Source organism: Dromiciops gliroides, chromosome 3 (genome assembly GCF_019393635.1).
Source record: "Dromiciops gliroides isolate mDroGli1 chromosome 3, mDroGli1.pri, whole genome shotgun sequence".
NCBI lineage: Eukaryota > Metazoa > Chordata > Mammalia > Microbiotheria > Microbiotheriidae > Dromiciops > Dromiciops gliroides.
The window spans coordinates 288,716,646-288,740,567 of record NC_057863.1 but is presented as its reverse complement, the minus strand read 5'-3'; the positions used below and the strand labels follow the sequence as shown (position 1 = coordinate 288,740,567).

The 23,922-nt window shown below is 35.1% G+C and overlaps 1 protein-coding gene across 1 annotated transcript in view; it reads right to left on the bottom strand.

Moving 5' to 3' along the window:
- The window catches only part of DMD (dystrophin), a 2,325,391-nt gene that overhangs the window by 84,351 nt on the left and 2,217,118 nt on the right, over nucleotides 1–23,922 (bottom strand). Inside the window, 3 exon segments of the mRNA XM_043994767.1 lie at nucleotides 10,548–10,705; nucleotides 15,143–15,228; nucleotides 17,832–18,033. Coding sequence (XP_043850702.1) covers nucleotides 10,548–10,705; nucleotides 15,143–15,228; nucleotides 17,832–18,033 — 446 coding nt within the window.

Below are 23,922 nucleotides of genomic sequence, written 5' to 3'. Positions count from 1 at the left end.
AATTTGGTAAAGAGAGAGAGAAAGGCCTACATTCATCTCTCTATTAAAGGGAGAGCACATTTCTAGCTCCGCTCTCCACCAGAGTCCAAAGGAAAGAGAGCGAGACAGAGCGCCCAGCTCCCCCTTCCTCCTCCCACCAGCAAATGTTACTTCCTGACGCCAAAGAAAAGATGCATGGTCTTGCCCTCAAAGACCTTCCTTTCATGGCGGAGCTTTTCTACAGTAAGTCTCCAGCAGGTGGCATCATTCCAATCATTACATTATTTAACCAGTTCTGAATTCAACTAATTTTATCATTGTCTTATTCACATCTCCATCTTGTCCACAAAAATAGCGTGAAAGGCATAAAGCTAAGATGAAAAGTGTGAAAATAAGGTATATAGAATTAAATGATTTGCTGGAATCTAGGTAAACTTATGTCTATACCATTCACTTGATCTATCAGGCTAATGACCCTATCAAAAAAGGAAAAGGTTATCTGGTTTGCGTTGTACTTGATGAAACCAATGCTGGCTCTCATTGATCGATTCTTTACTTTTTAGGTACATTATTCATACGTTTTGTTTTGTTTTGTTTTGTTTTGTTTTTTTTAGTGAGGCAATTGGGGTTAAGTGACTTTGCCCAGGGTCACACAGCTAGTAAGTGTTAAGTGTCTGAGGCCGGATTTGAACTCAGGTCCTCCTGACTCCAGGGCCAGTGCTCTATCCACTGCGCCACCTAGATGCCCCCTATTCATATGTTTTTAATGATATGTTCTAGAATTTTGCCAGGAAGTCAAATCAAGATAAATGACCTAAAGCTATGAACTGCCCATTCTTTCAGTTACTTGGAATGTAATTCATCTGGACCTGATGATGCAAACTTATTGAGACCAGGTAGATATTGTTTATCATAGACCCCCTTATTTGAATTACAACTCTATTAAGTATGTTTATAGTTAATATGTCCTTTCTAGTCAGAAGAGCATTCTCTTTAAGAGAGAAAACACGAGCAGAATTAAAAGTTGTGCAATTCTTCCTATTCTCCATTATCCCTTTTTATCATTCCATCCTCTGAGTAGTCCTTTGCTTCCTTCACTTCTTTTTCTCATCATATATTAAAAAATCCGTTTTATTGTACCCCACATTCATGATTAGCCTTAGCTCCTCCTGAGTTTCTGTATTCCTGGTACTATTCTGAAAAGATTTTGACACTCTTGTATTTATCCTGCATTACTTTTCTCTTTCTTCAGTCCTCCATGTATTTCTTTTAAAAATTTAAGTTATTCAAAAAGTTCCCTGTTCCCTGGTCTCTTTGGATGTCTCTCCCTTTTCTTTCTCATTGAAATTATTTCTATCAACATCTTCAGTTTCTACTCAAGAGCTTCTCATTCTTCTGGAGGTTACTTCCCCTGAAGAATTTTTGCCCAAGGGATCCAACCTCTCTTTTCTTTTAACCTTTTGCACTCAATTATTGCTTATCTAGGGAGTATGTTAGATTATATTCAGTGTCTTCTCCTCTATAAAATTTTAAAATGGAGTAATCACTTCTCCACAAGGTTCACATTGTTTCTGTTTCAGCAAATAGTTCATACTTGTTCATCAGAATAATTCTAGAATAAGTAGTTATCCCTGTTACTAAAGCAATCTTTAGAAGAATGAAATTATCATAAATTAATCTAAGGATGTACTAATTCCCATTCCCAGTTACCTCTTGTTTCTGTGATCTTTTTGATCTGTCCCTGAACTCTTTCCTTCAGTTCAGGTAGTCGGTAGTATAACACCATGACAACACTGCTTTTTTCTCAATATATTGATCATCACCCAAAATTTCTCTACCACAGTCCCTTAGCCCTGATTCCTGAATTTCCTCAGAGTATATTTCTTAATCTACAGTTCTACTTCTACCACCATCACATACCTTGACTACTCTGCTTCTTTTGAATGGGATATACACTTCCAGAACCATTTTTCAGTGATGAGTCCCATCCCATCAAATGAAAGATCTATCTATGAGGTCAAATTTGCTCCTTGTATTTCTCATTCAACTGGCTTATCATCCATACTTTGTACACTTGTGGAATGACATCTGAAGCCACTGGTCTTATCACAATATCCTTTCTTCAATTTGGTCTCCTGTTCCCTTCTATTTCTCTTCCAATATTTTAGGTGTCACTTTTTATAGTATCTAGTTTGGTAGATATACATAAGATATTTTCTCTTTTAAAGGTTTTGTCATTTAAATGCAAAATTAAATAACATATAAGAAAAAGATAAGTAGAAAATAAAAAGAAGCTGGGAAAAGCAAAGCTATCTGCTGAGAGGTACCCTACTGCTTTCCCAACTGTTAACCTAGCCAGGCAAAATCTGAATCTCTGTGCATACAGTACAGGTAAGGTGAGATGTTTCTGATACTTATACCCATAAGCACATCATGTAGTAGCAAGTGGCTATCATGATGTGGACAGGCTTAAAATAAGCACACATTCATCCCTTAGGAGGAACAGTGCATAAAATAGATGCCTGAATGTGGTTGGTATTGTGCCTTAACTCCTGCTGTCATTCAAGTTTAATGAAAAAGTTCTGAGGAAAATTAATTATATCTAAAAGAAAGCAGATAAACATGTAGTTCCCAATAATAAAAACCCTTAATAAAAAAGGTTTTCACAGTCAAGGCTTGAAAGGGATAAGAGAAACTTAAAAAACAAATAGAAAAACTGTCAATAGTTCCTCTCCCCAATAAAACAGGAGGCCCATTCTACAATTGTATTTTTAAACAAAAAAATCCATCTTTGCCATAATTAAGATTCAGTTTATCAAAGTTTGTACACTACAATTTTACCCTGATGTCTCATCATCCCTTTGTCCATCATTCCATCCTCTGAGTAGTGGTCCCTTGGCTCCTTTGCTTCTTCTCTTTTTCTCATTACATACATAAAACCCCTTTTGTTGAACCCAGTATTCATGATGACCTTGGGTTCTGAAAGGTTTTGCTGGCAGATCATAAGTTCTGACAAGTTCTATTAAGCTAGAGAGGCTTTGGATACAGACCAGGTGATAGACTATGTCTGTCATGGGAGGATCAGCTCAGGTAAACTAAGTGCTTACTTGCATGAAGAATGACTATACCCATACATCAAATCACATTCTAAAGTATAAGAATTTCCTAAATAATGATAATAATAACAACGAGTTCCTAATAATTCACTGTAGTGATGAAACACATCAAATCATGGCCTAAGGCATAAAAATAAACAGAGCTGATATTCAGAAAGTGATGTATACATGCACACATGTATGTGTTCATATGAATATAACATCTAATTCATATGTAAAATATGTATGATAAATATGTAAATATAAACACTTCATAAATATCAGTTATGTTTGATTTTGCATATCGACACATATATACACATCCCCACATGTAACATACACACATACATAAAACACACACACACACACACATATATATATATATATATATGTGTACACCCCTCCTTGAACCTCACAACAGCCATGTAAGATATAGACAATGAGTAGACTCCTTGAGGGCAAGGATTTTGAAATTTTTGTCTTTGTAAGTCTACCACCTAGTATAGAGTCTAGCACATAGTAAGCATTTAATAAAAGCTTGATGAATAAATGGATGAATCACCATTTTATGGAGGAGGAAACCGAGGCTCTGAGATTTATTTCTAGGTATTCTGAACTCCAAGCCCAGCACACTAATCAATGCTTGACATTCTTTCTCAATGTACGGGGACAGAGAGGCTATAATCTACTACATGGGTATAGGGAGAATCCACACTGATGAAATCATACATGTTTTAGAGTATTGAAGTGTTATAAAAGTTGTGCTTTTCATTTTGTACAATAGAAAAAGTATATATCGCTATGCCAAAAAAAACCCAAAACCCTAGAGATTAAATGTAGGAGACAGAACATGGTATATACTATGTGAAATACCACTTCAGTATTAAATAAGGAATTATATGTATTTATAGGCCAAATCTAATCTAAGCTTATATCTAACATCCAATAACATTAATTAACTTTACTAGACTTTCTAGGTAAGCACTTCTCTTGTTTGTGCAGTGACTTTAATTTTTTAAAAATCAATTATGATAACCTCAAACATTTCTATACCTGAAAATACTACAAAAATATGTTATTAATATATTCTTTATTAGCCAGCCATGGTGTTAACATAAGTGGTAAATCTATAAATTTTCCATTCTATTCCCAAGCTAAGGAGGTTTTGCATCCCTAAAAATCAAATACGGCTATTTAAGTTCATTCATTTCTTCCATTTGGGTCTTCTTACTATCACTGATGTTAAAAAAAAAAAAAAACAACTTAATTAATGCTCAGCTGAATGTGACACGGTTGAATGCTGAAGAAAGGTGGCAAAGCAAATGATTCCTGCCCTATATGGATTTTCTATTTAAAATAGAAACTAATATGGGGAAACAAAATCATAGTCAACAATGCTCATGCTGGATAAGTTTATTACCCAAATTAAAAGTACTGACATTATTGATTAGTACGATGGAAAATACATTCTGAGAAACATAAGAATTATGTTGAGTATAGGGAGAAAAGAAGAAATCCTGACCCTTATTTTAGTTAGTAGGGAAGAGTCTCTTGGGAAGCAAGGGACATCATGGTCTACTAAAGAACTTCAGAAAAATACAGAGAACATCTAGCTAGCATGGAAGAAGGTATTTCAGTTTCCAGATGTGGCTCAAAAGAACACTTGGAAACATTAATATGATAAACAATCCACAGATAAATAACAAAAGTTAACGTGCATAGTTTTTTAAGGTTTATAAAGCAGTTACACAGGTTATCACATTTGATCACAACAACTGTGTACTAAAGTAGTTGCTATTACTATCCTCATATTAGAGATAAGGAAACTGAGGCTGAGAAAGGCTAACTGACTTGTCTAGTTTCACAGAGCTGTATCTGAAGCAGTATTTGAACGCTGGTCTTTCTCTCTTCAAATCCAGCACTCTATCATTGTGCCACCAAGAAACAGAAGAATCAGAAAGAAGACAGAGAAATTCAAAAATAAAAGTTCTGTTGGTTATGAAGGACCTTGAGGCTGAGAGAGAAAAATCTTAGTTCTGGTTGATAAGGCAATGGGAAGGTGTTAGAAGACCCTTAAAAGGGTTGGTATGTCATGGCAATCAGTAGAGAAGACCCCTTTGACAATGGTGTTAAAGAGCAAGGAGATGGGGATGAGACCAACCAGCTGGAGGTGTGCTGTGAGAAGACTTGAAAAAGGGTCCCCCTGCTACATTGAAATGCCTAACTTAGAAATAGGTCCAACTCAATCTGAGAACTGCTTCCCTCCTGGCTTAGTTTAGAAACTCCCAGTTTTACCTGGGAACCATTATTTCTGGGTCCTTCCCTTCTAAGCAAGTTTCTCAAGAATATTCTCTCCTTAACTCGATCTTCTTTTCTTCCTTCTGGTACCACCACTATACTAGACCTCCACTAATGTTATCATACACTACCAAAGACCCAGACCCCTATTTACCATCATCCACCAACAAGGTGGGACACTTGCACAAGACATAGATGCTTGATGACTCTGATACCACAAATTCGGAGCTCTGTTACCCCAACTAAGAACCTGATTTCATCATTGATGGCCAACCCCTGATCCTACACATTTTCCTTACAATCCTCACTTTCCTTTAGCTTTGGGGCCCTTTCCCCTGCATCTCAGAACCTCCAGGAATTCTTATCCAACTGCTTTGGCAAACAGGAGGGAGAAGTCCCTACCCCTAATATTCAGGAAAAATCAAACTTCTGAAAACTGACATAAACTTAGGTAACACTATCCATTTGTAAACTGTAGACCATATAACAGCTTATGAAAGAGATGAATGGTTCCTAAGAGGCTAAAAATGAGTAATTAAAAGGGATAAAAGTGAAAGTTAGGGGAGAAGGATTGTAAGGGTGGAATGAGGAACATTTTCCCAATATATTGAGTATGGAACAAAGGATAGTAGAAATAGACTTTTAAAAAATTTTAAACTAATTAATTAGTTACATTTTGAGTTCCAAGCTGTCTCCTTCCTTTCTTCCCAATCCTACACTAGAGAAATCCAACATCTGACACAGCTATATATGTGAAATCATACAATACATACTTCCATATATCACTTCTTTCTCTGGAGGTGTATAGCCTTTATAAGGCCTTTGTAGTTGACTTGAATATGCATCTTTCTCAGACTAGTTTAGTCATTCACAGTTAATCTTCAAACAATACAGATGTTACTATATACATAATATTCTCTTGGTTCTGCTTATTTCATTTAAATCTTTCCATATTTTTCTAAAATCAACCTGCTCATCATTTCTTATAGTACAGTAGCATTCCATCGCAATCATATACAACATCTTATTTAATCATTCCCTAATTGATGGAGATCCCTCCAATTTCCAGGTCTTTGACACCACAAAGAGAGCTGCTATAAATATTTTAGAACATATAGGTCTTTTTCCTTTTTCCTTTATCACCTTGGGAAACAGACCTAAAAGTGTATGGCTGGGTCAAAGGGCATACAGTTTTATAAATTTGGGGGTATAATTCCAGATAGTTCTCCAAAATTGTTCATTAGTTCACAGTTCTACCAACTGCATGTTAGTATCCCAATTTTTCCACATCCCTTCAACATTTGACATTTTCCCTTTCTATCATTTTAGCCAATCTGATAAGTGTAATGGTATCTCAAAGCTATTTTAATTTGCATTTCTCTAATCAATAATGGTTCAGAGCATTTTTTCCATATGACTATGTATAGCTTTGATTTCCTTTTCCAAAAACTGCCTATTCATATCCTTAGACCACTTATTAATTGGGTAATGACTCATATTCTTATAAATTTGGCTAACTTCTCTAAATATTTGAGATATGAGACTTTATCTGAGAAACTGTTTATAAGATTTTTTTTCAAATTTTCTGCTTCCCTTCTGCTCTTGGCTACATTGGTTTTATTTGTACAAAATCTTTTTCATTTAATCAAAATAATCCATTTTACATCTCACAACCTTCTCTATCTCTTGTTTATTCATAAATTCTTCTCCTATCCATAAATCTGACAAGCAATATGTTCCATGCTCTTCTAATTTACTTATGATATTATTCTACAGATTCTTACCAGGGAAACTGCTAAAAACTGGAAAGATTATCATTCACATATAAAATATACCTGTTTCCAATAGTCTATCAAAGGCTGTAATACTGATGAGGTCTTATGTAAACAATATCTACTGAAGGGTTTTGGTCTCTCTTCTAAGAATCATATTGCTAATTTGCTAAAACTGAAAATATACAATACCATCTCCAAATGTAAAAGTATGTCCAAAAAAAGACATATAGAAAATTAGGAGAACAATGTAGCCAATGACTCCAAGATGGTTAAGAAAAACAAATAACTGAAAGATTTTAAAACTATGATCAATGCCACAATCAACTATGATTGCAGAAGCCTGATGATAAGCCACGCCTCCACATCTTGGCAGAGAGGTGATAAGACTACAGACGGGCAAAGAGACAGACATTTTCAAACAGAGCTAATGTATACATTTATTTTTCATGACCATATTCATTTGTTACAAGAAAGGGATTTTATTTTCCCTTCAAGAGGGAAGAGTTGAGTTTGGGGAGGATGGAAGAGAGAGGTAATGATTGTGATAGCAAAAAAATGAGGAAAAGAAAAAAGGTCATTAACAAACCATTAAAAAGAAACAGAAGAAAGCAAAGAAAGTTCAAAAGGGGACGCAGAAAAGCCGAGGAGTGTTGAAATCAACATGTTAAATTTGAATTATTAAAAAAATATATGTAAGTGCACGAGTTCGTGTACAATCATTTTTGTTTTTCTTTTTATACTGGAATTACTAACAGTTTTGGGAAAAGACAACATGACTCTTGTCCTTGTTTATATCTTTGACTTAAAAAAATCAACATGCTTACATGACCATAATTCTACTTCTTGTCTAATCAAAGCAAGGAATGACACATACCAAAACACTGCTACTCCCCTTCTAGAAATGAAAACTATCTTGGATAAGCAGCTGAAATTATTCTAATTTGGAACTACTTATCTGGAAAAATAATTCCTTAGGCTTCTAAAACTTGGATCATCTAATAGCAACTTAAATACACTTGTCAAAAGGTCAGCCTTGATATAATTGATTTGGAATTAATCATGGAACTAAAAACTTTGTTAGCTAAGAAGTCCCCGTAACATATAAGAAACTGATTAAAATCAATTTTTTTCTTTAGAAAGTGCCATTTCTCTAGCTAACAAATGGTTACTAGATATGAATAAACAGTCTCAAGAGAAATCTACCCTATCAATAGCCATATGAAAAAAATTTTCAAAATAAATAATAATTAGATAAATGTAAGTGAAAGGAACTCTGAGGTTCTGCCTAACATCCATGAAATTGGCAAAATTGACAAAATGGGAAAATGACAAATGATGAAGGCACTAGCAGAAAATAGATACATTAATGCACTGCTGGTGAAGCAGAGAATTGGTCAAGCCATTCTGGAAAGCAAATGAGGAATCATTCCTCCAAAGTTACTAAATTGTGCAAACACTTTAAGCCAGTAATACTACTTATGTCTAAAAGATATCAAAGAAAAAGGAAATGGTTCTATGGGTACCAAAATAACAGCTCTTTTTGCAGTAGTAAAAACCTAATGACTGAAAGATGACCATCAGTTGGGAAACAGTTGGTTACTAGTACAGTATTTAAGTTCTGGTATATGAATGTAAAGGCCTATTATTGTACCCTAAGAAGCAACAAAAGAAAACGCTATAGAGAAACCTGGAAAGCCTCGTATGAAGTCATACAAAGTAAAGTAAGCAGAATGAGAACATTTTATACTATAATAACAAAACTGTAAAAACAACTTAAGAGACTTAAGAACTCAGATAAACGTGATGACCATCTATGATTCAAGAGGACCAATGATGAAGAACGCTACCTATCTGCTGAAAGAGAAGACTTAAATGCAGAGTGAAGACATGCCCAATGCTGGGATTTGCTTTGCCTGACTATGTATATTTGTAATAAGGTTTTGTTTTCCTTTTGGAGGGAGATTGAAAGATGTGGGAGAGAGCAAACAATAAATGTTTGTTCACTGAAAGAAATGTAATTAAATAAATAAAAATACTGATGAATAGAAAGGAAGGAAAAAGCATTTATTAAGTGCCTACTATATGCCAGGCACTGTGCCAAGCTCTTAACAAATATTATCTCAGGAAATCATCACAACCATCCCACAAGGTAGGTATTATTATTATTATCACCATTTTACAGTTGAGGAAACTGAGACAGAAGTTAAATCACTTGCTCAGGGTCACAGAGCTAGTGTCTAAAGCCAAACTTGAACTCAGGTCTTATTGACTCCAGGCCTAGTATTCAATCCATTGTGTCACCTAAACTGCCTCTGAGTGAATAGTTAAGACATTTGAAATAATAAACAGAGATAAGCTACCTAACAAATCAACTCACTTTAATTACATATCTTACAATAAAACTGACATTCCACTATAAGGTTTATTTTTACTACCTGTCAATATTGACTATATGAATATTGTATGTATGTTTTTGTGGTTTATTTGCTAGAAATGCATTTAAATTTCATTAGTAGAATCCCAAGACCCTAACTCCAATAACTAGCTTTATTTGGGGGTCAAAAACGATCAAATACAGAAGGAAAAAAATGTGTCATACTGGACTTTGCATTGTCTTCTGTGGCTAAACATTTGAACCATAAAAACCTTTAGAAGGGCATTTCTTAGGTGGCTCGGTGGATAAAGCACCAGCCCTGGATTCAGGAGGACCTGAGTTCAAGTCCAGCCTCAGACACTTGACACTTACTAGCTATGTGACTCTGGGCAAGTCAGTTAACCCTCATTGCCCTGAAAAAACAAATAAACAAACAAACTTAACACAATGCCCGGTCTATTGTTGCTGTTCAGTCATTTTAGTTGTGACCCCATTTTGGGATTTTCTTGGCAAAGATACAGGAGTGGTTTGCCATTTTCTTCTCCAGCTCATTTTATACATGAGAAACTAACGCAAACAAGATTAAGTGACTTGCCCAGGGTCACACAGCTAATAAGTGGTTGGGGCAGATATGTATCAGGCTTAGAGTCAGGAAGACCCATGTTCAAATCTAGCCTCAGATACTTACTTAGCTGTGTGACTCTGGGCATATTACCTAATCTCTGCTTGACTCTGTTTCCTCATTTGTAAAATGGGGATATTACAGCACTTATTTCCTAGGGTGGTTGTGAGAATCAAATGAGATGATAATTGTAAAGTGCTTATCACCATGCCTGACACACAGTAAGTGCTATATAAATGTTAAGTTATTATCATCCCTCCTATTAGTTATAATTATTACATTCTGTTGCCTCATCTTGTTAAGGAAACGATCATTTGAGTTTATATATAAACCTTGTCCCTCAGACTCAAACCTAAAAATGATCCCAGGACAATATATTGATAAATATAACATAAGTAACTTACAAATTGGAAGCAACTTCTGACACTTGGCTCGATGTTGCTGCCTCCAAAGGAGGCCACTTCACCCAGCTGCCTTGGGATTTGGATCGAATCATGCAGAAGGAGGCCCAACCTGCGCTGGTCACAAAAACCCATTGAACTTGCCACCTGCTTAAAAAGATCTACAGGGAGAGGAGAAAACGCAAATAGTTAAATGGCTGTACACAGAATTGTTCAGAAAACTCACTCTCTCTCTCTCTCTCTCTCTCTCTCTCTCTCTCTCTATATATATATATATATATATATATATATATATATATATATATACACACATATTTTTTTTTAAAAGAAGTTTCTTAGTGACAAATAATCATCTTGTGCAAGATCATCTCTACTGTAGACCACTTGGGCCATTTAGTCTAGTCATGAATTGGATTAATAAAAATTGTGAAAATTAAACTGTACAATGTTGAAGTAAAGTGTAATCCTAAAATGAAATTTATACCACAGCACTGATAATTAGTGAGAATTCCAAGCTGGGATCACAATATTTTTAAATTTGTATATATAAACATTATTGGAGTTTTCATATTTATTGGGAACTTTTTAAAGCATAATTCCTAAAAAATAGTTCAAAATACCTTCCACGTTTGGAATCAGAAAATTATTTTAAGAAATATCAAAATTGGTAACATCTGTTAAATCAAAGGATTGGTCAACGATTACTCATTGAATAAAGCAAAAATTGGTATAATGTTCATATTGTTTTCAGAAGTGAAATGCATTTGGTATGTTTTAAAATTTTTTAAGTTACCAAAAAACAAACTTCAAGAGTGTAACAACTCCTAATAGGGCAATTCCATTTTCAGGGAACTGGTTGAATTTTTCTAACAATAGTTCCAACATAGTAGTAACAACATTTAGGCCATGACCAGCTGTAGTACCTATTTATGTTACCCAATTAACAAAAAACACGTTTATCCCAATGTCATGAATATGTTTTCATATTACCCTTTTAAAATTTATTGTTATTGTACCCTTTTTGTTGTAGTAGAAATATAATTCCTGATACCTGTCACCATTAATTTATAATCATAGGCCCTAGCCCCTGTGTGTGGACAGACACGGATGGCCTGATCCAAAAGAAATTCATCATCTAATAGAAAAAGTGCTATCTGAATATAGGAGACTATCCTGAAAGGAATCTATCAAAAATGTCTAAGAAAAAAATCTTTTCAGTTTCAATATTTTTTTTACTTAATTTCAAGGTAGGATAAATATGGGCAAGAAAGACAACTCAAAAGTACACATATTAAACATTTAGGGTTAAAATATCTTGGGGTCAGGGGACCTTCAATAAAGTGCTATCATAATAAAATGATGGCTCATAATATAGAAGTGACTTTTCTTTTTTAATTAAACCTGTTTAATTAATTTCTTTTATTTTATACCATTTCTGAATATATTCCCTCCCCACCTCCACAGTCTTCCTTTATGTCAAAGTGAGTTTTGCTTTGTTTTTTTAAAGTTTAGAAAAACTAATCAACACATTGAAATATCTGAAAGTATATGCAAATTCTACAACCGTGGAATTTCTCCATTGAAAGAAGGCAGTAGGGGCAGCTAGGTGGCGCAGTGGTTAGAGTACCAGCCCTGGAGTCAGGAGGTCCTGAGTTCAAATTTGGCTTCAGACACTTAACACTTACTAGCTGTGTGACCCTGGGCAAGTCACTTAACCCCAATTGCCTCACCGAAAGAAAGAAAGAAAGAAAGAAAGAAAGAAAGAAAGAAAGAAAGAAAGAAAGAAAGAAAGAAAGAAAGAAAGAAAGAAAGAAAGAAAGGAAAAGAAAAGAGAAAAGAAAAGAAAAGAAAAGAAAAGAAAAGAAAAGAAAAGAAAAGAAAAGAAAAGAAAAGAAAAGAAAAGAAAAGAAAAGAAAAAGAAAAAAGGAAGAAGGCAGTAAATTTTCTCATGTCTTCTCCATGGCCAAGCTTTGACCCTTGGTTATTAAGGAGTTGCTTCTCTGTCACAGCTTACTAAATAGTGACAAGCTTAAAAGACCTCAAGGGCAGGTTAAATGACAGACCTTTTTTAGTATTGTCTAACTGAGAGACAATCTAGTGAAAAGAATACTGCACCTGGAATGAGAAAGACCTGAGTTCAAATCTTACTGCTGATATACACTAGCTGTGTGGCCCTGGGTAACTTATATCTCTTCTCCCAACCTCAGCTTCTTCATCTGTAAAATCATTATAACAGTATTTGCAGTACTTAATACCATAGTATGTTTGTGAGGTTCAAATCAGATCATATCTGTAATTTTGAAACCTCAAAATGCTAACTTAATTCCAATTATTCTTATTATCATCATTCAAACGCCTGGCTAGTCAGGTGCAGGGAGATGCAACAAGAGGTTTTCCACTTGGTAATTTCTTTCTTTCTTTTTTTTAAGCTCCATAAATTTACCATCTAAGAATACAGTGATGAAAAATCAGATAATGGATGTGTATGGATTTGAGGCTTATTTCAAAAGGGGAAACATGTGGCTGAGTATATGCTGGGTGTGAGTCAACTCATTTTCTGTTTTGTTTCTTATCCCTGGAACTACAGTATTATATCTGAAAGCTCTGCCTGACTCACTTCCCTTTATTTCTTCCCTGTGTACCTGTACATGGGCACACACACACACATCAATACCATCCACAAACAGGTAACAAGGATATTTTTCTCCTTTTTAGAAGAGCTTCATAAAGATAAGTGCTTATTTCTGTGTTGCAAACTCTTGGGAGAAAAAAAGGGAACATGTCATTTAAACCCTTATTGCCCTTGTATTTTCTTCTTAGGAACAATCCAATTGTCAGTCAAAATGAACAGGATGTAGGATTGACATTTCAAAGATATGTAAAATCACGCTTTCTTAATGCCCCCAAATCAACAAGAGAAATGTTCATCTTAAAACTCTGGGGCTTCACCTCACATCCATCAGATAGTCAGAGGTGACAAGAGAAACTAGAGAAGGTTGGAGGGTCTAAAGGAAGGCAGGCACATTAATGTAAGGGTGGAGGGAGGAACTGTGAATTGACCTGACAGTTCTGAAAAACAATTTGGAATTATTCCAAAAAAGTTACTGAAGTATATAAACCCTTTGGCCCAGCAATACCCTTACTTGGCATAAACCCCAAGCAGGCCAGAGAAAGAAGAAAAGGCCTCATGTATACAAAATGAGTTCATAGCAGCATTTTTGGTGGTAGCAAAGAATGGGAAGAAAAAAGGGGGCCCAATGACTGAACAAATTGTGGTATATGACTGTAATGGAATATTACTGTGCCATAAGAAATGATGAATATGAATAATTCAGAGCAATTCACAAAGACTTATATGAATTAATGTAGAATTAAGTAAGCAGAGCCAGGAGAACAGTTTACATGATGGCTGCAGTAACAGAAAGGAAAAAAATACTTTAAAAATTCAGAACTCTGAATTAATGCAGTGTTCAATGATGATTCAGGGAGGCCACTAAGGTGAAACATGCCTCCTACCTCTTGAGAAAGAGATAGTGGACCATGGATGTGAAATGAGGCATTCATTTTTAGATAAGATTAATGAGGCAATGTATTTTGTTTGATTATACTTATTTGTAATACGATAGGTTTTTTTTTCTTGGTGAGGCAATGGGTGACTTGCCCAGGGTCACACAACTGGTAAGTGTCAAGGGTCTGAGGCCAAATTTGAACTCAGATCCTCCTGAATCCAGGGCTGGTGCTCTTCCACTGCACCACCTAGCTGCCCCCAATATGAGATAGTTTTAATGGTGTTAGAAGGGAAGTAACAATGATATAAAAAAGCGGAGAAAGCACTGATAAAACAGCTTTAAAAAATAAAAATAAAATCTAAGTAATTTTATAAAGTTAAAATTTAGGAGCACAACTTGAATTAACATTATCATAGACAATAAATTCAAAGTTTGAGACCATACTCCTTTAAGTCAAATAGCTGAATAAACATGTTGTATCTGAATACTGAAACCACCAACTGAGGTCCAAGGTCACACAAGTAATAAGTAGCAAAGTCAGAATTCAAAACCTGGGTCTGATTCCAAATACAATCTTCTTACATTATACCATGCTGCCTCTCAAAACACATTGTATTGAGTGACAAAATAAGCAATGTGTCTTGAACACAAATGCCAGACATTGTACAATACATGTTAACAATGAATCCCAAATACTACAGTTACACAGATTAAACCTTCAAATCTATTTTTCTGACTTCCACTAGGTCAGGAAATCACAGTCTTCAACCCACAAGAATACATGTTTTATTCAGAAACATTCAATTTGTTGTACAACAACGCTCATATTGGAGGAGCAGCTAATCCTTCCTGAGCGATTTTCTCTCTATTTAGAAAAACACCCTTTATTTCTGTAGAGAAATGGTTCATGGTACACCATGTGAGACTTTGAAAATATGTCTAGCAAAAGCATTCAATGAGGCTATGTGTGGATCCTTTTGTTGAAAAATAAACTGTAGTTATTTTTTTCTCATCGACTAACTAGGAGTATAAATAGTGAAAATTAATAAAAGATAACAATATACACACAAGTTAATATGCATGACTTACATCTGTACTTGTCTTCCAAATGTGCTTTACACAGGGAAATAACACCAGTTTTAAAAGATAGGACACGGATTCTTCCTGTGCGACCCCTAATATAGGAAAACAAACAAAAAAACCCAAGTTATCGGTGCTATTCTAACAGCTTAATTCCAGCCCTTTAATTTTACTTTTAAAAAGAACCTTTCAAAAAATTGTACATATCTTTATCTCAGGAATCTATCTGCCAACATATAATTAGCATCCTTAATCAAATATTTGGTGCTTATCACCTACTGCCAGCCAAATGCTCAGAATCCAATGAATGAAAGCAACACAAACTGCCCAGACTTGGGCCTATTAATGTTTAAGCACACATTTAGATATGATGAATCAAAACACCTTACTTGAATTGTAAAAGTAAGTTTCAACATGAGGTATTAAAAAAAAAAACCAAACACCTCTTTTTATGTATCTGTGGAGATTAAACAGCAGGTTACATAGGAAAGGAGAGTTCCTAGGCTATAATTGGGAGAGTTGCCTCTGCAACCTGAGCTTCCTTTGTATTTTTTGTTTGAAAAGACACAAGTTAATTGTCACAGCAATTGTTTTGTTCTTTAAAGCTCCCTTATTTTCATTCGATTTTCCACTTAGGGTTAAGAAAAATATTCATTTCAGCCACAAGAAGGGTAATAGAAATGTTACATAAAAACACAACTCCCTAAGAAAAACACTAGCATCCAAAGTTTTATTTGTTATAGCTGCCAAACAGGATAACGTTTGTATAGCTAAGTGTACATTCCTGGTAGATGTAAATTTTTATTGTATAGAAGTAGAGCTTTACGATCAAAGGCAACATGTAAAGATGAACATTACTCATTTGTAAATAGGATTACTTTCTGTACTGGCAAAAGTTGAAAGCAGGGGACACAAAAAACACAATATATTTGTTGAAAATTTGCTTTACCTCTTATTAATGTTCTTAAACCATTATAGCCAGTGGCCTAACAAACAGATGTTGGTAGAAAAAGCCTTTTAGAAAAATTTCTCCTATCTGCTGCTCTTAAATCTCTTAACATCTGTCTAGTTACAGTTATTTCTCATTTGGGACTGGTCTACTAATATATTGGGAAAAAACTTCAGACATATACTCCTTTAAGTCAAATAGCTGAATAAACATGTTGGATCTGAATACTGAAACCACCAAGCCAACAACCGTGAGAAGTTTCTTTCTCTTTAAAAACAAGAAAAATAAAGGAGGCTTACATAACTTAATCTTCAAGGTCTTGGACTTGGCAAGATATGGTTTTCAGCAAAGTTAAATGGAAGTTACATACAAAAAATTTATATGAGTTGATATGAAGCATTTGAAAATGAAACTGAGAAATATTTTCTAAAAACCTATGACAAATGAGGAGACAAACAACCCCCGAACCCACTAATATTTTATGCCAGTATGACTGAAATAAAAAATTGTGTGCTTTGTCCATGATAGTTAAGAATTTAATATCCAGATATTTCTGAAATTTTTATAAAGTGATACCTTAGCATTATTTTTTAAACAGCCAAAATATTAACTTTATATTTATTATTAGAGGGAATGGGGGTGAAGACACAGGAGAGCCAAAGTTATGAGTTATCATAAGTAAGTCCTTGCTTTTTTTTTTTTTTTTGGTGAGGCAATTGGGGTTAAGTGACTTGCCCAGGGTCACACAGCTAGTAAGGGTTAAGTGTCTGAGGCCGGATTTGAACTCAGGTACTCCTGAATCCAGGGCTGGTGTTCTATCCACTGCACCACCTAGCTGCCCCTGCTTTTTTTTTTTTTATAAAAATCTCCCTTAACCATTGGGAATAAGATTTTGTTGCTACTTGAAATAAGAATCTGTAAAAAATTCTGATGCATAAAGATAATTCAATTAGAACTTAAAACCACTTCTTTCTAAAATTGATAGCTTAGTTGTCTATGTTACAACCAGGATCAGACCAAAAAAATTACTTCACAAATTAAGCTCTAAGAGAATGTGATTAATGATGGTGCCAAACATTAATTAGATTTTAAGAAATTAAATACATTGTTTGGGGAAATGCTGATGATGACAATAACTGGATTTTTTATTTATCAACTTATTTTCATATATTTTATTCATTTATTTTCATACACATATCACATATGATATATATGTATGTGTGTATATATATGTATACACACATACATACATATTCCTAACTAGTAACTGTAATGGTTACAAGTCACTGATCGATATGCTAAGCTTTTCCAGAAAGAGAGAAGGTCTGCTGAAAATTGCTGAAAATATTCCCAAATGTAAATAAAGTAAGGTCTAACAGTAAGATGCATTACCATCTGAGTTCTCCTACCAAATGATGTAGAGGGTTAAAAGGCATCTTTATAGTAATAAACTCTGCAGCAGAAAACATTCTGAAAAAAAATGACTTTACCTACTATGGGTTTTGTAGCCTAGAAGAATCTACTGTCCGCCTCTCACTGTTTGTTTGAAAAACAGATTACCCATTTTTCAGCCAATGACTCAACAAAAGGCTCAACAAAGCAGTAAGCTTTGCGCAATGTGCATTGTAACCACCTTGTAGCCTTAGTGACATGTTCAGCATGTAAGAAGGAAGACTTGTTAATTACTCCAGTCATCAGTAGGGCATATAAGCCTTTTATAAGAGTGAAATAAAAGCTAGCTGCACGTACGTATCATAAACATTCAGCAGCCAGTTGAGGCACATGTCCACGCAGAGGGGAACATTGACCAGGTTATTGTGCTCTTGCTCCAGTCGATCATAAATAGTGGTCAAACAGTTAATGATCTGTAGGATGTCCATGGGCTGGTCGTTTTGTTTGAGGTTGTGCTGGTCCAAGGCATCACATGCAGCAGACAGACTCAGGAGATCCACTGGGTAAAATGAAAATAGCAAAATAAATAAATAAGTGAAGAAAGAAAGAATGAAAAAGAAAGAAGGAAGGAAGGAAGGAAGGAAGGAAGGAAGGAAGGAAGGAAGGAAGGAAGGAAGGAAGGAAGGAAGGAAGGAAGACAAGATGAAGCAAAAATCAACTTATTTAAGAATAGTTTTTTCTTTAAAAAAACTACTTCTTTCCCTTTAAAAAAAATCCCACCATGACTAAAAATGTTCTCTAGTAATTAAAAGTAAAAAATACCCATTTTAAAAGGCATTTCTGTTCTCCCTAGGGCAGGCAGTAGGTCTACTCCTCAAATCTAAGTCCTTTTAACTTTGCCAAATATTCAGGGTCACAGATTGCTCAAGTCTTTCAACAGATATCAAGTTGAGATTGGGGTCAGATGAGGTAGGGATATGGTGGGGGGAGGGACAAGGTGGGGACTCTATCCTTCAAAAATTGTTAAGTCTTTAAGACTTAAGGAGTGAGGTGCCTCTAAATAAACTGAGCAACTTCCAACTGATTAAGAAAATACCAGTTTTTATGGAGGTTTTAAAATAGGTATTGACAATACCATCTTGCAGAGTTATTAAGGTTTATCAGCTGGATGAATCCATATATAGAGAATATTTTACTTCCAGCTACACATTTATAACTGTTAAGTGTTTTTTTTCTTCTTGGAACATTACTAAACCTGCTTAAAAAAATCTCACTGCTTTTCTTTTGCAAGAAAAAGGAAAAAAACCCTACTCTGTGATATTATAGTCTCACCAATCCCACTGAAGATAATGGGCTAAATGACTAAATTAACCACACTAGCCATAGACTAACTAAACTAGCTATAACCAGAAAGATAATGTGGTCTCAATTTCACCTTGAGTTTTATTTTTAAATAGTAATAGTAGCTAACATTTATGTAGTGCTTCCTACGGCCAGGCATTATGCTAAGTGCTTTACAATTATTATGTCATTTGATCATCACAAGAACCCTGGGAGGTTAGTGTTGTTATTATTCTCATTTTATAGGTAAGGAAACTGAGGCAAACAGAGGTTAAATGACTTGCCCAGGTCATAGAGCTAGTAAATGTCTTGAACTCAGGTCTTCCTGACTCCAGGCCCAACAGTCTTTCATATGATTAGAAAATGTTTTAAAGCTTAAGCAAGTTTTTACCCTTAACTTGGGATGGGAGTTAATAATATGCTGACAGATCAGAAAATTTAACTAAGCTAAAATACGTGCCTTGTCCAACATCAGCAAATCCACAACCTATTTATCAGCTCTATTCCTAAGGGTCATGAAAGATGCTTTCCTCTAATACCAATTTATTAGCCAAGTTGAAAATGCAGCAGAGAGAGAGAGAGAGAGAGAGAGAGAGTGTGTGTGTGTGTGTGTGTGTGTGTGTGTGTAAAACACCATTAACTCTGTAGCTTAGGTTGAATATTCAGTTCCTTAGAGATAGTGAATCAATGGTAATTAAGAGAACTCTTCAAGTATCTGTGTGGCAGTTTAATTATGAATCCATCTCCATATAAGAATGGGTGGTTCTTTGAGTCCGTAACAAGTTTTCCTACTACTAAACATCTTACATGCTTTTAACCACATGCTAAACTAACTGAAATGAAATTAATGAAAAATAAATGGTGGAAAAGTAGTATTGTTCTTTTTAAAAACAAAAGGAGACAGGAAAATATGAGAGTAGAATATGATTAAATAAGAAAACATATGAATTGCTTTACAAACTTTAAAGTGCTAATTATGACCAAAAGCCTATTTTCATGCCTATATTCCCTTAAAAATATGGTAAAATCTTAATCACAATCATAGAATTTCATAGATGGATAGGGCCTTCAAATCCTTTAATTTTATAAGCAAGGAAATTGAGGCCACAAGAGGTTAAGTGATTTCTCCTAGGGTCACACATAGGTTTAGAATACAGGTTTCCCAGTACTCCTTTCATTGTATATACTGCATCTGATTGTGGAATTGGGAGCTGATTTTTCCCCCTTTATTTCTCCTATAAGAGAGGTACCTACTTCCATGCACTAGTTCCTCTAAAATGGCATACAATTTTCCCAAGTACATTTCTCTATCACATTATTTTAGGTATGCTTCATGACTGAAGATGGCTCACCATTCTGCTAGTCTCTTTTAGACTCTCTTTATTCCCCCTTCACTGTTTTCAACCTCTAGTGAACTAGTTAAGCTGTCCATAGTCCTCTGCATTTGAATCCCTCCCCCCTTGAATAAATGGCAAACTTTTTATTCTTCTTTGATGACTAACCATCACTGTTTCCACAACACCTGTTCCAAATCTCTGCTCTCCTTCCTATACCACTCTCTCCAAAGAGGACCTTGCCTCCCCCTATATTGAGAAAAGCCAAGCTATCAGTCACGAGCCTTTCTCCCCTACTATACTTCAAAATTCTTCTACATCATCCCCCATCCTCTCCTTTTCCCCAATCTCTGATGAACAGGTGACCTTTCTTATCAAAACCATTTCCTCTACTTCTGTCTTTTCCTTCCATCCCCTTCCATTTTCCTGATTTTTTTTCCTTCCATCATTTCTTGTTCATCTTCAGTCTCTTCTTATCCATTAGTTCTTTATCTCCTACCTATAAACATGCTCAGGTGTTTAAAAGAAACAAACAAACAACAAAACAACAAAAAGCATTCATTTCATCTTGCTATCCCCTCAAGCTATCATCTTATAATTAATTACAGGCAAATTCCTAGGGAAACAAAACAAGAAAAATCTACACACAGAGCCTCCATTCCTTCACTTTGTAACGATTGGAATAACGCCACCTGCTGGATACTTACTGTAGAAGAGTTCTGCCCATGAAGGGAAGGTCTTTGAGGGCAAGACCAGGAGTCAGGAAGTGACGCGGACTAGTGGGAGGAGGAAGGAAGAGACTGGCGCTCAGTCTTGGGCTCTTTCCTCTGGACTCTGGTGGAGAAGGGAGCTAAAAATGTGCTCTCCCTTTAATAGATAGAAATCTAGGCCTTTCTCTCTCTCTTTACCAAATTCTTATTCTCCTTAATAAATGCTTAAAAGTCTAACTCTTGCTAAAGCTTATAATTTATTGGCGACCACTCATTAGATATTTTAGACAGTTTAGCTAGAATTTTACCCCTTAACAGATGGCTGACCACGAAGAGGAAAGCTAAACCTCAGTCTTCTGATCTTCTGGTTGGGTAAGAAATTTTCCCTACCCTATACCTTTAAATCCGAAGTACTGCTGAATTGCTGGGTGTTTCCCCTTTAAATTTTTTCAATTGGACCTTTTAAACTCCCTAATTACCCTATTTTTGATTTTAGTCTGTTTAACCAGACAAATTGGGGATAAGATCATGTTAATGCTTTGTTTTTGTGGATTTTCTATTTTCCTTTTTATTTTTGTTAAAAGAGCCAGCAACTTACTCACACAAGGAAATATCTCTTCCTCTCCCAACCATGCTTTTTCAGAGAAACCTGAAGAGATTCCTGCAGCTTTTCCCAGTTCTAACATTAATTGTTGCTTTAATTTTGCATGCCTGGAGGCAATGACCCACCCTCTAGAAGCTTTTAATCCCCTAGCACCTAGAGGCAAAGTGGGGGAAGAGGAATCCAGGCCTGAGTTCAAAATCAAGTCTGATTCTAATTGTGCTGGTCCCTCCCCTCCTCTCCAAACCCCACCCTCTACTCCTCCCATGGCCAAGCCCATTGCTTCCCCTGCCTGGGAAGTCCAGAGATCTGATGCGCATGTGCAGCTTTCTCTACCTGCATTTGCAGCTTTAGGCTCAGCCCTTCCCCAGCCTGGCTGTGCTTCTGAGACAACCTTAGAAAACCCTTTAAATTCCAGATATGCTCGATTTGTTCATAATTTTGCTAACCTGCTTTTGTCTTTAATTAGTAATCTTATAAAGCATTTGTATGGTGAAAAGACTGACAGACAATATAGAGGGGTTAAAGAAGAAAAACTTAAGCTGAATAAGAATGACAATCATCACCATAGTTCAAGACTCCGCTTCTTTTGCCATGGAAGGGTACATATTTTACAGAAATGTAGAAGTAAGCAGCAAGGTATTGATATGAGTATTGGGGATTTTAGATATCGGAATCAAAAGTGTTCTGAATTCACTCAGAGTAATAGTATCAGTTCAGAGGTTACATAGGATTTCTATGCTATTACATATGCATTTTGAAATTAATGGTATGGGTTTATTTTCATAGAGATTTTCATGCTTTTGAGATTGTGTCTTATACTTAGTTTTTAAAACAAGGAGAATATTTGTAAAAGCTTTTTATAGTCATGTGATCAAGTTTATATTTTATAATACTCTTATTAATATTAAGTTCATATTCATTTAGATTTCCCTAGTTTGGATTTCATTGTCTTTTATTGTTCCATGTGTATTTTTTTCTATTTATTCATCTCTAATTTTGAAACATTGCAAGATGGTTTTGATTTCATAATACAATGTTAATTCTAGGAGTATTGTGCTCCCATATTCTGAGTTGTTTGTTTTTATTATTTTTTCTCAACTGATTATTTGATCAAACTCTTTGAAGCATTTCCCTGGCAAATTGGTTGCCATGGCAAGTGTAAAGAAGTATTATTTTTGATAAGCATATTCCAAAAAAAAAAAAAAAAGAGGGGAACATTTGTAAAAGTTTTCTTTTTAAAAAAAAAAAGTTTTCTTTGAGATTCTGTTGTGCTTTAACTTGTATTTAAATATGTTCTGATTTTTCACAAAAGTAATTGTATACTAAGTAAAAAAAAGGTATTATTTGAAATTGTTGCATAATTATATATTATATTCTGAGTCAAGATGTATTCACATTTTTTGCAATCATTTATTATCCTCAATTTTTAAATCCATATGAGACTTGGATTATGGGAACTTATCATTTAAGACATTAATTGCCTTTATTCTGAGTTATCAGATGCCAGTTGGCCAAGATGCCATCCAATCACAAGAGGAATACACGCAAGAGCAGACACTGAACTATCACATGAGGGGAGACATGCATGAAGTCAAGGTATGGCCAAGGGAACGGCTTTTGACAAATGTTGAGGTTGGATTCTCTTGGTTTAATATTTTATTTTATTTTTCCCCACAATATTGTACGGATGGCTGGAAGTATTGATCCCACCCACCTCACTTCTACACCTGGCTTCTATGCTCCCTCCTATATGCCTGATGCCATGGACATCTCAATCCCATGCATCTGATTAAGTCTGACTCAGTTTCCTCCAATATGTTCGGTGGCATGGACATATATTCCATCCACCTATTTTAAGCCTGACATACTGCATGGGCAGTACATATTGCTCAAGTGTGGGAATGCTCATATCCCATTATTTCTCTGTTCTTTTATGGTAACCCCCATAATTATCTCAGGTGTCATGATAAATAACAGTGTTGAATTTGGCCTTGACATCTGTTACCAATTATATTAGATTTTTAAATTTCTCATAATGGCATGAGGATAATTAGGCAGATGATGCAAAAAATGATGAAACAAAGATAAAAATTATTTTAAAAAATTAATATCACAGCAATTGTCTTCTCAATTACCCTCCATAAGGGGGGACTATAGTAATATTATAATTTTAAAGAATGTTTCAATTTTTGTTTTATTATATGTTTCATGTGTAACAACTAAGATTCTGAATTCCCTTAGACATGTTTTTGAGAACTTTCATTGTTTGATTTGATTATTGACAAAGCTATTTTAAAGCTGTATTAAGCTCAATTTTGTAGGAAATTTCCTGGCTGATTACCAGTATCCACACATCAACCCCTGAAAAGACTTCCATTCCACGACTACACCTAGAGGACATCTGAGAAAAGACTTTCAGAGACTTTAAATGAACAGTTTTGATTTGTTGTTTTTGTTGT